This window comes from Miniopterus schreibersii (genome assembly GCF_964146895.1).
Source record: "Miniopterus schreibersii genome assembly, chromosome: 4".
Taxonomy (NCBI): domain Eukaryota; kingdom Metazoa; phylum Chordata; class Mammalia; order Chiroptera; family Miniopteridae; genus Miniopterus; species Miniopterus schreibersii.
In genome coordinates, this window is record NC_138105.1 from 74259778 (window position 1) to 74277392 (window position 17615).

At 58.3% G+C, this 17615-nt stretch overlaps 2 protein-coding genes across 12 annotated transcripts in view; one reads left to right on the forward strand and one right to left on the reverse strand.

Moving 5' to 3' along the window:
- CRTC1 (CREB regulated transcription coactivator 1) overlaps positions 1 to 6043 on the forward strand; it is a 97971-nt gene extending 91928 nt beyond the window's left edge. For 9 of the 11 annotated variants that reach the window (XM_081134903.1, XM_081134906.1, XM_081134902.1 and 6 more), the window contains 2 exons: positions 1045 to 1252; positions 4099 to 6043. In XM_081134903.1, the coding sequence (XP_080991029.1) occupies positions 1045 to 1252; positions 4099 to 4171 (281 nt within the window). In that variant the 3' untranslated portion in view covers positions 4172 to 6043. Of the gene's footprint in view, positions 1 to 1044; positions 3127 to 4098 lie in introns of those variants that run through there. The other 2 variants (XM_081134905.1, XM_081134909.1) reach the window with 1 other exon arrangement.
- Positions 6044 to 6409: 366 nt separating this feature from the next.
- On the reverse strand, positions 6410 to 13914 carry COMP (cartilage oligomeric matrix protein). Its single transcript, XM_081134899.1, has 19 exons — positions 13712 to 13914; positions 13371 to 13456; positions 13050 to 13101; positions 12467 to 12636; positions 11643 to 11780; positions 11304 to 11378; positions 11044 to 11202; positions 10851 to 10955; positions 10620 to 10727; positions 10260 to 10419; positions 9643 to 9761; positions 9396 to 9448; positions 9111 to 9292; positions 8745 to 8923; positions 8570 to 8618; positions 8109 to 8305; positions 7271 to 7443; positions 6669 to 6808; positions 6410 to 6570 (listed from the first exon to the last, which is right to left on the reverse strand). The coding sequence occupies exons 1-19, from the start codon at positions 13788 to 13790 to the stop codon at positions 6524 to 6526; spliced, it is 2271 nt and encodes a 756-aa protein (XP_080991025.1). The 5' UTR covers positions 13791 to 13914; the 3' UTR covers positions 6410 to 6523.
- Between the last annotated feature and the right edge of the window lie 3701 nt (positions 13915 to 17615).

Here is a 17615-nt window from a genome sequence, read left to right on the forward strand (position 1 = left end):
CACTGCTGGGCTACAGAGAGGCCAGGGATACACTCACCTGGACCCTACACCCGGCATACAGCACCCTATGCTCAGAGCAAGAACTGGATAGAGCCAGTCACTCTCCCAGCTCCATGCCTGCCACCCAGGCACCTGAACCCTGTTAGCTGAGTGTGTTGGGAACATAGGTAACCATAGGGTGGGCCCTGCATGGCGGGTGGGGTACTTCCTGTGCAGCCAACAGACGTGTAACAGCTTGCACACACTGCAATATGTGTCTCAAATGGCCTGAGTACAGTGCCCAAGCACCTGGTGCCACGCACAGTATGTGTGAGAAAGTCCTGCTCCATGTAGCAGAGCCCAGACCTCTTTGCCCTCCCCACCCGATCATCTCTGCTTCCTCCAACCAAAAGTTCTTGGGTTTATTGAAGAAGGAAACAGTTCCCTTGTAAGCCAGGGCTATTGTGGGATTGAGGTGGACACGCTCTGGTTGTCCCCACTCACATTGCCAGGATGGATGGGTCTATGCCCAGAGCCCCCTAAGGCTGGGACCCCAAGTGCAGACAGTACTTCCTCCCCACCCTAAGGGTGCCTCAGATGCCTGAGGAGGACCAGGCCCCATGATGACCCTGACAGTCCAGAAAGATGGAGATTTTTATACTGGTTCCCAGATGGGGAAACAGGCAAAGGGACTCCTCACAAGTAGAGGAGGGAGTCCAGGTTTGAACCTGGGTCTGTAGAGGAACCAGACTTCTTCCAAGCCACAGGGAGGGCCCTTGATGGAAATGCCTGTTTCTCTGACACGAGGAAGAGACTGCCTGCTGATGTCTGGGGCTGGATCTTTCTCTGGGTGGGGCCATCCTGTGCATTGTGGAGTGTTGAGCAGTGTCCATGGTCTCCACCCACATGATGTTAATAGCACCCCCTTCCCCAGTCATGACAATTGAAAATGTCCTCTGGAAGGCAGACCCTCAGTAAGCACACCTGCTGTGGCCCAAGGCCTCTTCCCTGAACATGGGGTGGGGAACCAAGACTGAGCTGACTTTTGTGTTCCCCCCACTCCAGTGACAGGAGAGTCCCCTCCTAGCCTCTCTAAAGAACTGACCAGCACGTTGGCTGGGGTTGGTGATGTCAGCTTCGACTCTGACAGCCAGTTCCCCCTCGACGAACTCAAGATCGACCCCTTGACCCTGGACGGACTGCACATGCTCAACGACCCTGACATGGTCCTGGCCGACCCGGCCACTGAGGACACCTTCAGGATGGATCGTCTGTGAGTGCACGCCCAGCACTCTGCTGCCCAGCCCCAGCCCCGTCACCCTGCCGTTGTCCCAACGGAGTCTCCCTGAGCCCAGGGACTGCACACCCTGTCCCTGCAAACGGCCGAGCTTGTGATTCTGAGCTTGCAATGCCGCCAAGCACCCCCACCCTCCTCGGCTGTCCTCCTCCCTTGGGAGGCTGTGAGTTGCCCCCCTGGACTGCCCCCTGCGCGTACTCTTTCGCCTCCCACCCTAGGCCATGAGCCGTCAGTCCCTGTAAGATGCAGGAAGCGTGTTGGGCAGGGCCACAGGCCTGGGGGCACTGGGTTCTGCTCTGCACTGTGGTGGGCAGATGTGCATTTCTGACTGTTGTCCAGCTCTCACTGCCTTCCTTCATCCCCGGTTCCCATTCCCTCACCTGCCACCCCCAGGTTATGGTTAGGTAGAGAGCCATCCCCACCCGCCAAAAGGGAGAGGGCACCAGAGAGAGGGGCAGACCCAGCGCAAAATAAACACTATTTTGATTGCTGTCTTTAATATTCCTGAGTGAACAGATTGCTGGAGCCCTTCCCATGGGGGTGGATGCAAAGATGTAAACAGAGCAGCTAGATCTTCCCAACCCCCTCCTGCCTTACCTACCCCCACACCAGGTCCCTCTGGGGCTGCCTCTGCCAGGAAGTCCCTGGCCAGGATGACAGCCTGCTAGGGAATGCATGTGGAGTCCGGTTGTTCTGGGGAGGAGGGGGTGTTAGAACTTGTTTTCATCTTCTCTGTACAGTGGTCACTGTTACTGTTATTTACAGACGAGTAGGAAGGGGGTGGCCAGGGCATACTGTATTTTTTTATTGTTTCTTTTGGTTTGTATTTCCATTTTGGGTGTAGATGAGTAGCTGACTCCTTCAAGCCAATACTTGCCTGAGAGCATCTTTTTATTCCAGAAATATGTTACACATTTTTTAAAGCTAACTGGAAGCAGTCTGCTATCTGAGCTGCCACCCTGGCCTCATTAGTTTCAACTCAAGTTATCTCAAAACAGAAGGGTTGAGTGGCTGCCCAGCCCACTGACAGCAGGTTGTGCCAGGCAGGGACTCTGACAGAAGCTCGGGTGACTGGAGGTGCCTTCGCTCTGGCTATGTAACAGACTTCTGAGAAGGCGCCACTGCTTTTATTAAGGGTCTGGAGAAGACCTGACTCTGCCTGGCCCTTCTGAAGGTGTCCACCAGTCCTCAGAGCTGGTGTGTCCCAGACCCTAAAGCTGGCAATAGTTGTGGCCCCTCTGCTCCTGATGTGGTTGTCTCTCATAAGCATCCTGAGAACTAGCTGACATTCATCTTCGTGGCCACTTCTTTTATTGCTCCTCTTGATAGGACTGGGTTTAGAGGCAAAGAGCAGCATGCTTTTAGCAGTGGATTTCTAGGTGCTTGCTTCTCAAAGCACCTTGATAGGCAGAGGTGATCATCCCTCTGTCCTCCAGGCCCTTCGAGGGGATGGTGGTCTGGCTTTGTTTCCTGTCAGCTGCTTTAGTAGGAACCTCTGTTTCAGTTCCCAAGTTGCATCTCGACTTGCTCCTCCACCTGCTGTTGAACTGACAATTCTGCCTGGTGTGTTTCTCTGTGGTGTTGGCGTCCACCCTTCTGCCTAGGCCTTGGGTGCCATGTGTATGGGAGCTGGATATGATCCTAGCAGTTGTCCTTCCCTCTCGCTTTTTGGCCAGGCTGTTAGCATGTATCCAAGCAGCTGGGCAGCCACACATGTGAGAAGGCCCCCCTCCTCAATCACTTGGCCCTGCCACCATTGTCCGGGCTGGGGGAGCACAGTGTCAGTCTGTCCAGGTCCAGGGCCTGTCCTTTTACTATGGCAGGGGCTGGGGACATAGATGGGAACATTTAAAAAAAAAAACACACAAAAAAAACCTACATGTATATAGAAAAGTTTGGTTACCATTAGACTTGTATGTAGAACTTTTTAAAAAATGGCCTTAATAAAATTACAAGCAACCTTCCTGGATGCAATTTCAAATAAGGCATTGGGGATCCAGTGAGGGAGCCTTGTCAGCCTGTGCTTCCCATCTCTCCAGTGCCAGTTCTGGGTGCAGATGGACAGGAGAGGCCCATGGCCTGGAGCACAGGTGACATTGTATTAACATGCATCTTCTGCCTATGAGAGGCATAGATGTGGAGCTATCCTGGGATGGGGCCCCACCAGGAGCCAGCAGCCAGGTATCCCCATGTCTTCCTGGGCCTTGGGAGACCTCCTCGGGTCTGCAACAGGGAATTTTGTTGTTTTTTCTTAAATATCACTTCTCTACTAAATATTCTTGAGTTGTTAAGACTTTCTGAGGCAAGACAGCCTAGGGGAATCAGTCCTTTGACTTGTGATGTGAAAATACTGTGATTTTAGGCAAGCTGCACCATGAGGAACAGGCCTGTGCCTGTATTCTGTTTGTAAACCTACCACCCATGTCCTACTCACGAGCTCAGAGCAAGCCTGGACTTCAAGCCTGTACGCTGGTCCCACATGAGCTCAGAGGCCAGCCAGGCTATCCCCCTGCTGCCCCCGCCCCGAGTGCTCCCGGCTTTAGCTGAGCCCCCTCAGCTGTGCAAACCTTTCCCCTGGGAGCTCTAGCCACCCGGCCTATCCCCACCTGCCTCAGTTTACCCTCTGCCCTCCAAGTCCCCAGGGCGGTGCGTTTGTTCCCCTACATGGCTCATGGGCTGAGGATGGAGCCTGGGGTTAGCAACCCTCTCTGTCCTCCAGAGAGGAGGGTTGTGCCCAGGATGGACTGGAGAAAACAGGGTCTTGGGATCATATCCCCCATTATAGGTGCCCATGCTGACCTCCCCCCTCCATGCCCTTACAGGGGGAAGACAGGCAGCGCTGTTTGGAGCGTCCTGCAGCCCCCTCCCCTTGACACTTCTGGGCAGGAAGGGTGAGTGCCAGTCTCTTGGGGCAGGGGTCCCTGAGACCCTCAGTGGAAAGCTCAGGGGGGCAGATCAACCCCATAGCAAAATTTGGGGACCCACAGCCAAACAGCATCCAAAAGCTGGCTAGGCTCTTCTGTGGGGACAAGGCACAGCAGAAGGGGCGCTAATTGTAGTGGGTCCAGCCTCACCGCAGTGGTTCACAGGGCTCCCTAGGAGCAACCATTGAGGGCAGGACTGTGTGCTTCTGGACCTTATCCCAGGGATGCCACACCAACCCCTTATGTGGGCTGGATTTTTTGGCCTCTCTGTGCTGTTATCTGCTCATGGGTTTTAAGGGTGAAGGAGGATTCTGAGTGGTTAGTGTGTTTGACCTGGAAGGATGCTCATTAGGGTGGTCTGCTGTGAGGCCCATGTGTCACAGTGGGGTGGGTGAGGTTAGCTCTGTCAAATGAGACCCTATATGGAGGGCAACGGGCCCCATGACCATTCAGTCATCCTACTGGGGCCAGATGTCCAGTATGGGGGGACCTCATCTGTCAGGCTTCCTGGACCTCATGAATGCCCATGAGTGACTTTCGCTAAGGGGCCATGGGACCCTTAGCTGGTTCATAACCAAACATCCTTCCAAACCCCTCTCCACCAGACTCAGCTTTCTGCTTTCCACAGGATGCACCCCCACCACCATATGGCTAGGTGTGTGAGGTCTAGAGGCATTGGGGAACTGACAAAGCAGCCCCTGGGTTCTGATGAAGCTGTGGTCAAAGGCTGTGAGGTCCCAGTGTAGGACTGGGTTATGGGGTCATCAAGGTCAAGGGTACTGGGCACCCTGGTCCTGGCCCATTGCTCCTGGCAGGTGGCATTCCAGGTGAGGGGTCTGTGGCTACCTCACCCCTCCCCATGTGGCCTGCAGAGCTTGGGGAGGACTTCATGCCTTGCCAACTTTGGGAGGCTTCCCTGGAGTAAGTGGGCAGCTGGGCCTGTTTCTCCCCCCATTCTCTTTGGTCCCTGGGCCCCCACCTCCTGAGGGTTTCACAGTATGTATGTGACTAGGGGTCCCTGTGACATTCCTTCAGGGATGATGGCTGAGTGGGGCTCAGGCCTCTTATTACCCTCCTCATGCCACAGGCAACTGAGCATTCCCCAGGAGAGGGAGGAGGTAGGGTGATCTGCACCCCCAGGGGCATGGGGAGCAGAAACAAGACCTTTGTGACCTGGGGCTAAGTTTCCCTCCTGTCACTGGCTCAGATCCATGTGTCTTAGGGCCCCTCCCAGTTAGGATGAGGGGCAGGGGTTGGATATCAGGGTGATGCTGGCTGCAGATGGCTCCCTCTGCCTTCCACCCTCCTGGCCAGTCCCCAACACCTCACATCACAAGGAGCTAGGGACGTGGCATGTGCAGGGGGGCATGTTGCCCCTGTCTCACAGGGTTCTGAAATTTGGGGGCAATTCATGCCCAGCCCACCCTAGCCTGTCACTTCTGACCTCTTCCCCACTGGGACAAGGGGATACTGCCATAGCCTCCCTCATCAGGCCTTGGGAGGGAAGGCTTTGGCACCTGAGGTCCATTGCCCCCCCACGTGCTATCCCCACCCCAGAACTGCCCCCAAGGGGCTGGGTGGCACTTCTAATATATGCAAACCCATTGGTCTGAGCCCTGCCCCACCTTTGTCCCACTGTCCCCAGGCTGGCTCTGCCCCCCCCAGCATGTACACTCTGCTGTGGATGTCCATGGGCCGTGCGTGTGGGTGCCCGTGGCGGGCTGGGGCGGGCAGCTCAGGGTGCACTCGGCCGGCCCCTGCCTGTCCTCTGGCGTGGACGCTTTTGTCTTTGTACCTTTGCATCCTTTGTAATGAAACCTAATAAAAACCCAATGTTTTCGTCTCTGGCTCCTCCCCTTTTTTCTGTCCCCTTTCTCCAACCCTGAGATGAAACATGGGTGTCACAGATATAGGAGCCACACACACACACACACACACACACACACACACACACACACACACACACACACATGAATATGGACATGCAGATATGCCCCCTTCACAGCCTCACCCTACCAGCCAGCTACTTGGACCTGTGTCCTGGAAGGAGAGCAACTTACCCCCCAGGATCCTGGAGCAGACACTCCAGGAGTGGGTGGGCTGCAGCAACTGGACACTCCTAGTCAGTTCAGAGGGGAATCAGCCACAAGTCCCACTCTCCAAGGCCAGACCCCACCATCTCCCCAAAGCAGAGACCACAGCCACCATCCTGCCGAACACACTTTATTTCATCCTCTCTGATCTCCCTCCCCCAAGGCTGGTTGCTCCTCAGTGCTCCAGCCCTGAAGGTGACTGTCATCTAAAGGCAGGTCCCCACCCATCCCTAGGCCTGCAGCAGCCCTTGGGTTTCATAGTCCTCTGGGATGGTATCTGTGGAGGATAAGAGGACAGGTGAGTGAGAAAGGGCGAGTCCAGCAGGGTGTTGGCAGGCCCTCCCCTCATCCCCTCCCCTTACCCACTCCTCTCACCGTTGCAGCGGTAGCGCAGGTTGGCCCAGATGATGTTCTCCTGGGAAAAGCAGAAGACACCCAGGCGGCCACCCCGCATAGTTGTGTCCAAGACCACATTGCTGTCAGCCACCAGCTCAGGGCCCTCGTAGAACCGCACTCTGTGGGGAGCAGGGGACAGTGAGGCAGGGGACAGTGAAGTGCCTTAGAACTCTGGTGTCCTGCCCTGGAAGATGGGCCCCTCCTCTCTCAGAATGGGGGCCATGGGTCCTCTCTCAGAATTGGGGCAGGTAGGGCTCCTGACTGGTAGCTCAGTTTCCATTTGTTAGAGAATGGATGTCCAGGGTCCTGCAGTTCCCTAACTGAGCAGAGTGCCTGGACTTCCTGCACAGAGTAGGGATTGAGAAATGGGGTTTGGGTGAGACCCCACCTTTTAGCTGAGGCCCCACTATGTGCTGGGTCCTAGGAGGGGTGTTATGCCCCAGAGCCTGTCACAGTTAATTCTAGCTGCCTGCATTGTTCCTGCTTTACAGACGAGGGGACCAAGGCCCCCTGAGCCTCTCTCCTTCCAGGAGCCAGGGTGGAGCAGGGACTCAGTCCCTTGACAGGAGCAGGGTCCCCACCTGATGTAGCCTACTTGGGGCCGGTGCTGCAGGAACCAGCGGTAGGATGTCTTGTCCTTCCAGCCCACATTGCGGGGGTCCTTCCATAGCAGCCGCACCTGTGACGCTGTGTCCCCTGTGTGCCACAGCGCATTCCGCAGGTGCTCCCCAGGGCCCGTGGATGACTTTACAGCCTGGCACACCCAGGAACAGGAGCACAGGGTCAGAGACCACACAGGCCACTGAAGCTCCCCAGAACCCTGCCCTGCTGCAGGGTTGCTGCAGGTCATAGAGGAATGATGGGGGCCCTGGAGGGTCTGAATGGGAAACCCGCAAGGAAGACTTCTTGAGCACCACATGGAGATTTGCAGGTGGGTCATGTGGGGCAGCAATGGTCTGGGGTCTCATGAGAGGTTGTGGAAGTCTGTGAATAGGTTTGGGGTGTGGGAAGATTTGGGGGTCTGCAGGAGGATTTAGTGGCCTGTAGAAAGTTTTGGGTGTCTATGGAATAAACTGAGGTCTAGAGGATTTGGGAAATTCGCTAAGAAATTTCTGCAACATAGTCTAGGGGGTCTGCAGGAGGATTTGGAACCTGAGGGAAAGCTTAGGGGACTGTGAGAGGGTTTCAGGGCCCAAAAGATGATTGGGGGCACTGGGTGAGGGTTTGAGGGCCTGTGGGAGGAAATGGGGGGATTTGGGGCCTGTGGGAATCCAGAGGAGACCTGGAAGTGGGTAGGAAGACTTTGAGGTCCGTAGAATGATGCTGGGGACTGAAAGCTTTGGGGTTCTATGGAAGGGTTTAGGGGCCTCCTAGAGAGCATGGAATGAGAGATAAGGAGCCCACCCCAACCCCACATACCTTGAGCTGGATGCCAGGTTCAGCCACAGCACGGAAGGGGTTGGCCTGCCAGTAGGTCTGCTCCATCTGCTTCCACATGACCACATAGAAGCTCGAGCTGTCCTGGTAGCCAAAGATGAAGCCAGCATAGTCATCATCTGTGGCAGTGTTCACATGAAAAGTGCCTTCGAAGTCCACACCATTGAAAGCAGTGTAACCTGGGGAGGTAGGACACCAGTGGGGTCCTGGACTCACAAGAACCACCCCCTCTAGGGTCCAGCTTGGCCCCTGGGCTCAGATTCCCCCTCAGTAGACCCACCCCATCCCCACCCCCTGAATCCAGACACAGCCATGCCCCTGAGCCCTTGACCTGCCTCAGCTACCCTGCCCTAGTCCAGACCCAACCTGGCATCGCCCCACCATCGCTCTGGCCCAGCCCCTGAGCAGCTCCCTGCAGAGCCTTTCCCCTCCCAGTGTCTCACCCACAGCCAGGCCAGGGTCGCTGTTCATCGTCTGCACAATCTCCATCCCCTAATGGGGTCAAAGGAAGAAGAGCCTCAGGCTGGCCATGGGGCCCTCAGCTTTCAGGCCCCTAGGTTAGGACCCTAAGTGGGGGTCCTGATCTCCCCCCACCTTCAGCCTGGTCCATGTCCCCACCTGGTTGAGCACCACCCAGTTGGGGTCTATTTGTGCGTCACCCTCGGGGTCCAGCACCACTGTTTGGAAGGCCCGAAAATCGGTGAGGGTGACCTCGGCGTTCTCCGGACAAACATCGATCTTGTCCACCACCTTGTCAGCATCGAAGTCGCCCTGGCACGCGTCACCTACGCCATCCCCTGAGAAGAGGTGGGAGACCCTGGGGCAGTGAGGTCAGCGCTGGGTGACCCACTCCATGCCTAACCCCCCCCCACACCAGCTACCGGCCATGCCCACACCTTCCACCAACCCCACCTCCCCACTTGAAATCCTCCCCAGTGGCTCCAGCGCCCTGTCCCCAACCACAGGCCCCGCCCCCTGCCTTACGATCTGAGTCTTCCTGGCCTGGGTTGGGTACCAGGCGGCAGTTATCCTGATTGTCAGGGACCCCATCATTGTCGTCATCCTCATCGCAGGCATCACCCTGTCCATCACGGTCTGAGTCCTGCTGGGCGCTGTTGGGCACTGTGGGGCAGTTGTCCCTTGAGTCCTGGTGCCCATCACCATCCCTAGAATGGATGAGTAGGGGAGAGAGACAATGAGATCCCCACAGGGCCCGGTCAGAAGCCACCCACCCTGAGCCCCCAACCCCACTCCAGAAGACCTCCTTACTGGTCTTGGTCACTGTCACAAGCGTCTCCCACGAAGTCGTGGTCCACATCCCCCTGGGGGGGGGTTGCAGGTGACCACAATCAGAGCAGAGGAACTCAGAAGCCTCCAACCCACACCCAGGTCCAGAGCAAAGGTCCTCCTGACCCCAAGGAATACCCCTCGAGCTGCTCTGAATGGGCTGCAGTCTTGTTAACACAGCCTGGAGCTCAAGCCAGGCTGACCCAACTGGGGTCTGACCTGCCCTCACCTGGTCTGGGTTGCTCTTCTGGGGACAGTTATCACAGACATCCCCTACACCATCGCCGTCACCATCCTTCTGGTCTGAGTTGCGCACCCTGGGACAGTTGTCCACCACATTTTGGATCCCTTTGGGAAGCAGGGGAACAGGACAGGACCCAAAGATCAGGTGGGGCCAGGCTGACTTCAGCAGGGCAAGTGCAAGCCTGGGGCAGAATCCTACCCTTTTCTATCTCTTGGTTTACTACAAAGTTAAACCAAATACTTCTGTCCCTGGCTCAGCCTCATAGAGACTTCATGAATAGATGGCCAAGTAGGGGACTGGTCCTCACTAGGGGGCAGCTCAGCTGGCCCCCCCCTTGCCCTGTGAACACCCCCCCCTGAGTTTCTATGCCCCAAGTGTAAAACGGGTACCTCTCCAACCCTAAACCCCGGGCTCTGTCCTGTGTTTCCTTCCTACAGCATCTGACATAGCCGGCATTTTCTGCTCCTCTGAGCACAGTCCACACGGTCCAGGCCCCCCAGGTAAGCTCAAATCCTTGGCTTCCGAACCCCGCTGCGGTCGAGCCCCAACCCTGGGCGCCCTCTCACGCAACACCCCTCTCCCCTACCCCCTGCCACGCTCACGGTCACCGTCGATGTCGTCGTCGCAGGCGTCGCCTCGGCCGTCTTGGTCTGTGTCCTTCTGGTCTCCGTTTTTCTGGGTTCGGCAGTTGTCGCACGCATCGCCCCATTTGTCATCGTCCGAATTGCGCTGGTCTGGGTTCCGTACCAGCGGGCAGTTGTCCTGGGGGACAGGACCCGTTAAGGGGGGAGGAGTCAGTGAAAGTGGAGCAAAGGTCACATCCAAGACTAGCCCCTCTGAGGCTCCGCCTTCTCTGCAGGGACCCCCTCATCACCTCGGGAACCCCGAGTCCGGACTCTGAGGCCACGCCCTCGCCAAAGCCACACCCCTCCCAGCTAGCCTAGGCCCCGCCTTGGCCCCACCTCCTCGTTGAGGACCCCGTCCCCGTCGGCATCAGGATCGCAGGCATCTCCAATGCCGTCACGGTCCACGTCCTCCTGTCCTGAGTTGGGCACAGTCACGCAGTTGTCCTAGGGGCGGGCAGGGCAGGCGTGAGGGGCGTGGCCATGCAGCCCGCCCACCCCATGATGGACCACGCCCTTCGCTCATGCTCCCCTCCCCCGCACCAGACCACGCCCCTTGTCCCCGCCCACCTTGCGGCAGTGGCGCTCTGAGCAACGCAGCTTCTCGTCCGGGAAGCCGTCCAGGTCTGTGTCTCGGCCGCAGAGAACCCCGTTGCCAGCCCAGCCGATGGCACACTGTGGGTGGGGGGGGGTGAGTGGATGCTCCAGGGTCACCGAACCCCGTCTCCCCATTCCACGCCCCTCCCCGCCCGCCCGCACTCACCACGCACGAACGCGAGCCATCGCGCTCCAGGACGCAGTCGGCCTTCTCGTGGCACGTGCTGGGAGTGCCGTCGGGGCAGAAGCGCTGGGCGCGAGGACGGCAGCCGGAAGCTTGGTCACCCACGAAGCCGGGCTGGCACTGGCCGCACTGGAAGGAGCCCTGCATGTGGGCCAAGGGAGGTTAGCCCTGGACGCTGTCACTTCGAGCTTCACCCCATCCCCTACCCCGTGTCACCACCCTTCTCTCCTCCCCGGCCTTACCCGGGTGTTGACGCACACAGAGTTGGGGACGCAGTTATGCTGCCCAGTCTCACACTCATTAATGTCCGTGCAAACCTGGATGGCAGGGAGCGCAGAGGTCACTGCCCTCACACAGACACCTCCTGACCTGTTTCGCAGTCCTCTGCATGCTACCTCTCTCCTCCATCCCGCTCCAAACCCCGACCATCCTTAATTCACACCCTTACCCTACTGACTCCCTCCAGCCGGTCCCCATCACCGGTCGCCAGAGCGAGGCAGGGAAAAGGCCGCGAGGCTAGAGCAAGTTTACTAAACAAAATGCGCCCCCCCCCTCCTGTAGCCACTCCCCAAGGGCCTCACCTGCTTGTTCGCCTTGGCGAAGGCCAGCCCCACGCCCTCGTGGGTGGGGCCGCTATACCCTGGCGGGCAGGCCTCGCAGCGGAAGCCCGGGCTGGTGTTGATGCAGCGGACCCGGGGGAAGCAGGGATGGGCGTTACACTGGGAGGTAAAAGGCCTTGGAGGGTCAGAGAACACAGAGCTGGAGCTGTTCCCCTCAACCCCGGCCCCCAGCAGCGCCTTAAGGTTTCTTAGGCTGGGAGTTAGAAAGTCCAAGGGACATCAGCCAGTACTTGGAGGGTGAGATGCCACGTAGGACGAGGGCCATCGTTCCTGGGGTCAGACACGACTTTGCCTTGATGGGGGTAGAGGCGGGACCAGGGGAGGAGAGGGGTGTCCCTGGCTGTTCCTAGAACCTAGTGGGCTGGGTGGTCATGGGTGGGGGAAGGAATTGTGAGGGCGCGCATCCCCAGCGGAGGGGGGAAGTGGTCGTCTGGGCGTGCGTGCCCACCGGCGAGGGGTTCGTCGGGGCTGGCTCCCCGCGGTGGTGGAAGAGTCCTTGGAGCTTCGGAGCCTTGGAGGTGAAGGGGGTTGTTGGGGGGGAGCTCTCCCGGCGGTAGGGGTATTGCCGGGGCGGGTGTCACTGGCAGTGGAGGGGGTTGTCTGGGTGGATGTCCCTGGTGGTGAGGGGGGTGGTCGGAGTGGGTGACCCCCGGCGGTGGGGAGGTCGTCTGGACGTGGGCCCCCGACTGTGAGAGGAACCTCTGGGGGAGCACCCCCAGCTGACAAGGAGGTCGTGGGGACGTTGGGGAGTTGGGGGATCGTCGGGACGGTGGGGGCGGGCACACCTCGTTGATATCGGTGCAGTGTGAGCCGTTGCCTGTGAAGCCCGCGGGGCAGGGTCCGCAGCGCGCGCCGCCCGGGGTCATGGTGCAGGCCACGCCTGGGAAGCAGTAGCCGGGCGCGCACTGGGGTAGAGGCCGAACGCTCACGCCGGGGGTGCGCGCGGGCTGCATCCCTGCGGGGGCGGGCCTGGGCAGTCAGGGCCACGCCCAGGGGCGGAGCCTACCAGTACCGCGTGTCTGAAGGGGGCCGAACCGACCAGGACCCCACCCGGGCTGCTCGTGCCGCCCGCGGGTCTTACAGTCTCCCGCTCTCCGTGCTCTTTCGTCCTCAGCGCTTCCCTTCGCGCCTCGCCACCCCCTGCACCTCCCGCACGGCTTCTGCCTCTCTTTGTGTGCCCTCCCATCATCTGTCTCCATTACTTATTTGTCTCTCCCCACCCCTCATCCAATTTCTCCATCTCTGTCAGCCTCGTTCTCTTCCTCGTCTCTTTTCGTCCCCATTTCGCCTTCGCTCTTGGTTTCTGTCTGTCTCCCCAGCACTCTTGCTCTCCTGTCACCCGGTCTCTGCCTCCTTAGCTCCACTCACCGCACGCGTCACACTCCATCACCGTGTTTTTCAGGAACGTGATCTCCTTGACCTGCGGTGCAGGGGGGACGGTGTGTGGTCACGCCACCGCCGCCGCAGGAACTCTGGACACCCACCCCATTCCTTGAGCCTCTGCCCCGTTCCTCTCCCCCTCCCCTGAGTCTCCCTTCTCCCCGCTCCTCCCACCGTCCCTACGGGTCCCCTGTCTCCCGTCCCCTGCCCAGGCGCAGCCCCTGCCTCCCTGAGCGCCCTCCCCGCCCCGCCTCTTCCAGGCCTCTCTTCCCTCCCCCGCACTCCTGTACCCTCCACCCCTGCCCGCACCTGCTGCCTCAGCAGCTCCCGCACGTCCCGCAGCGCCGCGTTGGTCTCCTGCAGTTCTCGCAGCATCTGTGGTCCCAGGCCTGCACCTGCGCCAATAGGGGGCGCTGATGGGATGCCGGGCCCGGAGACTCCCCTCCACGCCGCTCCTCACGCCACCGCCGCCGCAGGGACTCTGGACACCCACCCCATTCCTTGAGCCTCTGCCCGGCTGCCTGCTTTCTTCATCCCGCATGCCCCCGCTCACCATCCCGAGCCACAGGAAGCCGCGACCCCGGGCCTCCCGGGGGTCCTCCTGTCTGTTTCGGGGTTGGGAGCACGGCGTGGGGGAGGGTGCGGCTTACCCAGTGGGATCTGGCCCTGACCCGACGCACCGAGGGCGGTCAGGGAGAGCAGGAGAACGAAGGCAGCTGCGAGAACCATGGTGGCGAAAGGGAGCTGGACTTCGGCTTGCTCTCTGCCGCCCACGAGACCCGCGGGGCTTATTTATCCCAATGGCGCGGCCGGCCCCAGGGACGGCCCACCACCGCCCTGCCCAACGTCCAGCCGCAAGGTAAACAGCCAGCGTTGGCCTTTGCGTTCAAAGCCCCGCCTGGCATGGCCAAACCGGGACTGGTGGGGAAACTGAGTCATAGGGGGCCAGTGCAGGGGTCGGTGGGGCGGGGGGTCAGGTGGGATACCTTCCAGCCCTTTCATTCACTTATTTACTGAGTGCCTGCTGTAGGCCAAGCCTGGGGCACAGCTGGGAAGGAGGCGAACCCCATGGCAGCCCCCTCAACTCACGCTTGGGGAAACAGTCAAGAGTGGCTAAAGGTTAAGACCCACCTCCACCTCCCTCCCTGCTTTAGGTCAGGCTAACTGACCCTCCGCTCCCTCACTCCACACTTGCTTCAACATGGGGCAAGTGAGGTCTCTCTGTGCCTCAGTTTTCCCCTACGCAATGGTGGTAATCAGTATCATTGTTAATGATGATGATTATTACAGGAAAATGAGGGGTTGGATGAGAGCAGGGACCCTCAGTCTCCCTACCCAGGTCCACGGAGGCATACTCCTGGCCCCCAACCCCAGAGAATTGCAGGTGACTCCCCTCACCCCTGTCTGATTTCCCCTCTCTGTGTTTCTCTGCCTGGTGGTTGCTGGTGGGGGCAGCCTGGTAGCCCAGGGGCAGCCCACTCAGTTTCCTAGTCTGTGAGTGTCCATTCCCCCCACCCCCACCCTGGGGTGGGGTGCACAAATTAAAAGGCTCCAGCTGGAGGTCAGAGGGGGGCCCTGGACTTCTGTTTGTCGAGACTTCACCATGCCTTCCAAGCTTTGCTCCAGCTGCTGTGGGAACAGCCTTTAATAAAAACAAAAATTACTACTAATCAGGAGAATCATCCTTCTCAGCCCAGCCACACTCTTGAGCTACAAAACACCTCAGTTTTCTGGAGTTAACCCTCTCCACCCCACCCTTTACTTCTACTCTCTGGAGGCCTACAGCCTCTATTCTAAAGGTGGAGAAACTGAGGCCCAAATGGTGGGACTAGCCTAAGGCCAATGCGAGTGGAGGGGTGAAGCCAGGGTAGTGTCATTGCCAGATCTGTTCACCTGAGAGGCTGCAGAGAAATCAATGAGGGCTTCCTGGAGGAGATGGCAAGGAAACCTAAAGGAAAGGGAGGGCTCAGATCAGCAAAGAGAAAAGGTGAAGACAATTTTGGCAGAGGGAAGCATGTGGAGCTTGCAGGTGGGACAATTTGGGGCACATTCATTTATCCCACAAGTTTGCATTGAGCACCTACTGTGTGTAATGTCCTGTGCTAGACGCTGGGGACACAGGGTGAACAAACCAGACCTGGCCTCTGCCTCATGGGGAGCCCAGCAGCTGCGTAATCTTCCAAAGGGGCCAGGACTGTGATGGGGGAGCTCGAAAGAGGTGCCTGAGGTGGGAGGAGTCTGGGCTGGCTCCCCAGAAGAAAAAGAAACACCAAACTAGGACCAGGAAGATGAGGAGGACAGGGCTAGGCAAGGAAACGATAAAAAAGTATTCCAGATAGAAGAACATCATTCACAAAACCCCTGAGGCAAAAATTTTTGAGCCTGACGGACAGACTGATCTCAGGGCAGAGAGATCTTGGGGCTCAGGAGAAGCAGTGCCAGTGGTGCAGGGCTTGGGCTGTGTTCTGAGGGCAATGGGTAGTCACAGAGGGTGAGTGAGGAGGGATAGGCCTGGAGGGGAGGCTGGGTGGGAACAGCTGGCCCCAGCCTGGGCATTTCCAATGAAACACCCGCCTTGCCTCTGCCTGCCATGAGCTCACCTCCTGTTTTTCTTGGCATCTGGCACACCTGGGGGCCGCTCCAGGCTGATGCTGGAATTCTTGGGAAAACCACAGCTCCAGCAAGGCCGGCAGGCATGCGTGTGCCTCATGCAGCTGGGACAAGGGCACATGGAAGCCAGGCCTCTGCCACAGGCTTGGCACGAGGCTGGGGCTTGGACACACGTGGCCTTGTTCAGGCCATGGGAAGTGAGGAAGGGCACTCCAGGCAGAGGGAACAACAAAGGCGGAGTCCCTGAGGATGTCCCTGTTTGCATATCACACAACAGAGGGCCAGAGACAGGCATTCTGGTTTCACGCTCTTGCCTCCTGGATCCCACCAGCCCTGAAATACACTTTTGAGGTAGTGTTTCCTTCCTCCTCATTTTGGGTGTCTTTTCTGGCCTTTGTACCTGCTGTTCTCTGCCACTCCAAATACCTTCCCCTGTACTTCTAGTCCTGGCTCTGATGCCTCCTCTTCCAGAAAGCCCTCTCTGCTCTTCTTGGGCAGGGCTCAGGGGCTGGTGCTTGTGTGACAGCCCTCTGGGACCTGTGGCAGAGTATTCCTGGCAGAGAAGGTTGGGATGGCCTGACCCTGGGGACTGTGTTTAGTTCTGTCCCTCCCTGCCTGGGGGCTACTCGGGACCCTGGGGCTGGTATAGAGAGGGAAGGCTGGAGGATTTGGTGATCTGTGACAGCACCTGCTACCATTAATGTAACGTTGTTACTATCCTTATAATTAATGCAACATTATTGCTATACATAATAGTAGTAACCCTTGCCAGCCTTATACTTTAGGACACACTTGGGGGAACATGGCCTGGGTTGGAACTTCAGCTAGGCACAGCCTTGCTATGTGACCTGGCCAAGTTGTTTGACCTGTCTGTGCCTCAGTTTCCTCACATGTGAAATGAGGGTGATCCCTGTTGGGAGGATTGAATGAGCAAACCCATGTGCAGCATCTGGCTCCAGTGTCAGCCTCCTTATACAATAAGGGAATTACACACTATGTCACTTACACCTTGGAGAGCTTTTATTCACATTTTCGTGGCAGAGGAGATGAGACACTGCAAGATCACACAGCCAGGATGAGAAGTGGGGAAGGCAGGACCCCTTCACACACCTCTCCCTGCCCTTCACCACAGAATCTAGATGAGAAGTGCTGGCCCAGGCCCCTCTGCCTGGGACCTCCTGGCCTGAGCATTTGGCTGGCGCCCCAACCAGCTCCCCTTCCCACCACACCAGACCCAGTAGTTCTGGGAGCCTGGCCAGGCTGGGGCCAAGGGGCTGGGGCCTTCATAATGGGGCCCCTGGGCCCCCTCCTGGCAGAAGCCTGTTGGGCCAGGAGACATGTGGGCGCCCCCAGCTCGCCCAGCTGCCTCCTCTGGTGAATCCAGAGGGAAAATATGTCGGGAAGGCAGCCGCCCTGCCCTGGGCGGGCCTGGCCACAGGCCCAGGGTCTGGGGAATTCATCAGGGCCAAGAGGGAGGCCACAGTTAAGGAGCCTGACCCAGCCTGCCTCTTATGGCCCCACTGGACCCATCTCTCCAGAAGGACCAAGTGGCAGGGGGCAAAAGGCAGGGGGACAGGGTGCCATTTGGCCACTGGAGCCTGATACACTCATCCTGACTTGCTCTGTGACCTTCAGCAAGCCCTGCCTTCTCTCCCAGCCTCCGTTTGCCCCAGCCTTGTCCCCATTCTGTCCTAGGCTTCCTGACAGGTGATAAAGAAGAAGATAATGATAAATATAGTGGCTATAATTTTATTTAGTAAGTACCAAACACTCAAAACCTTGCCAACCACTTTTGTGGATTTTCCCTTCCTGTCCTCACCCCCACCCTCTGCAGCCCCAGGAGGCAGGAATCTGTCATAGGTCATCAGTCATCGTGGGAGGCAGCAGGGCACAGTGATGAAGGTCTTGTTCTCTGGCATTTGGGCCCTGAGTTTCATATCCCAG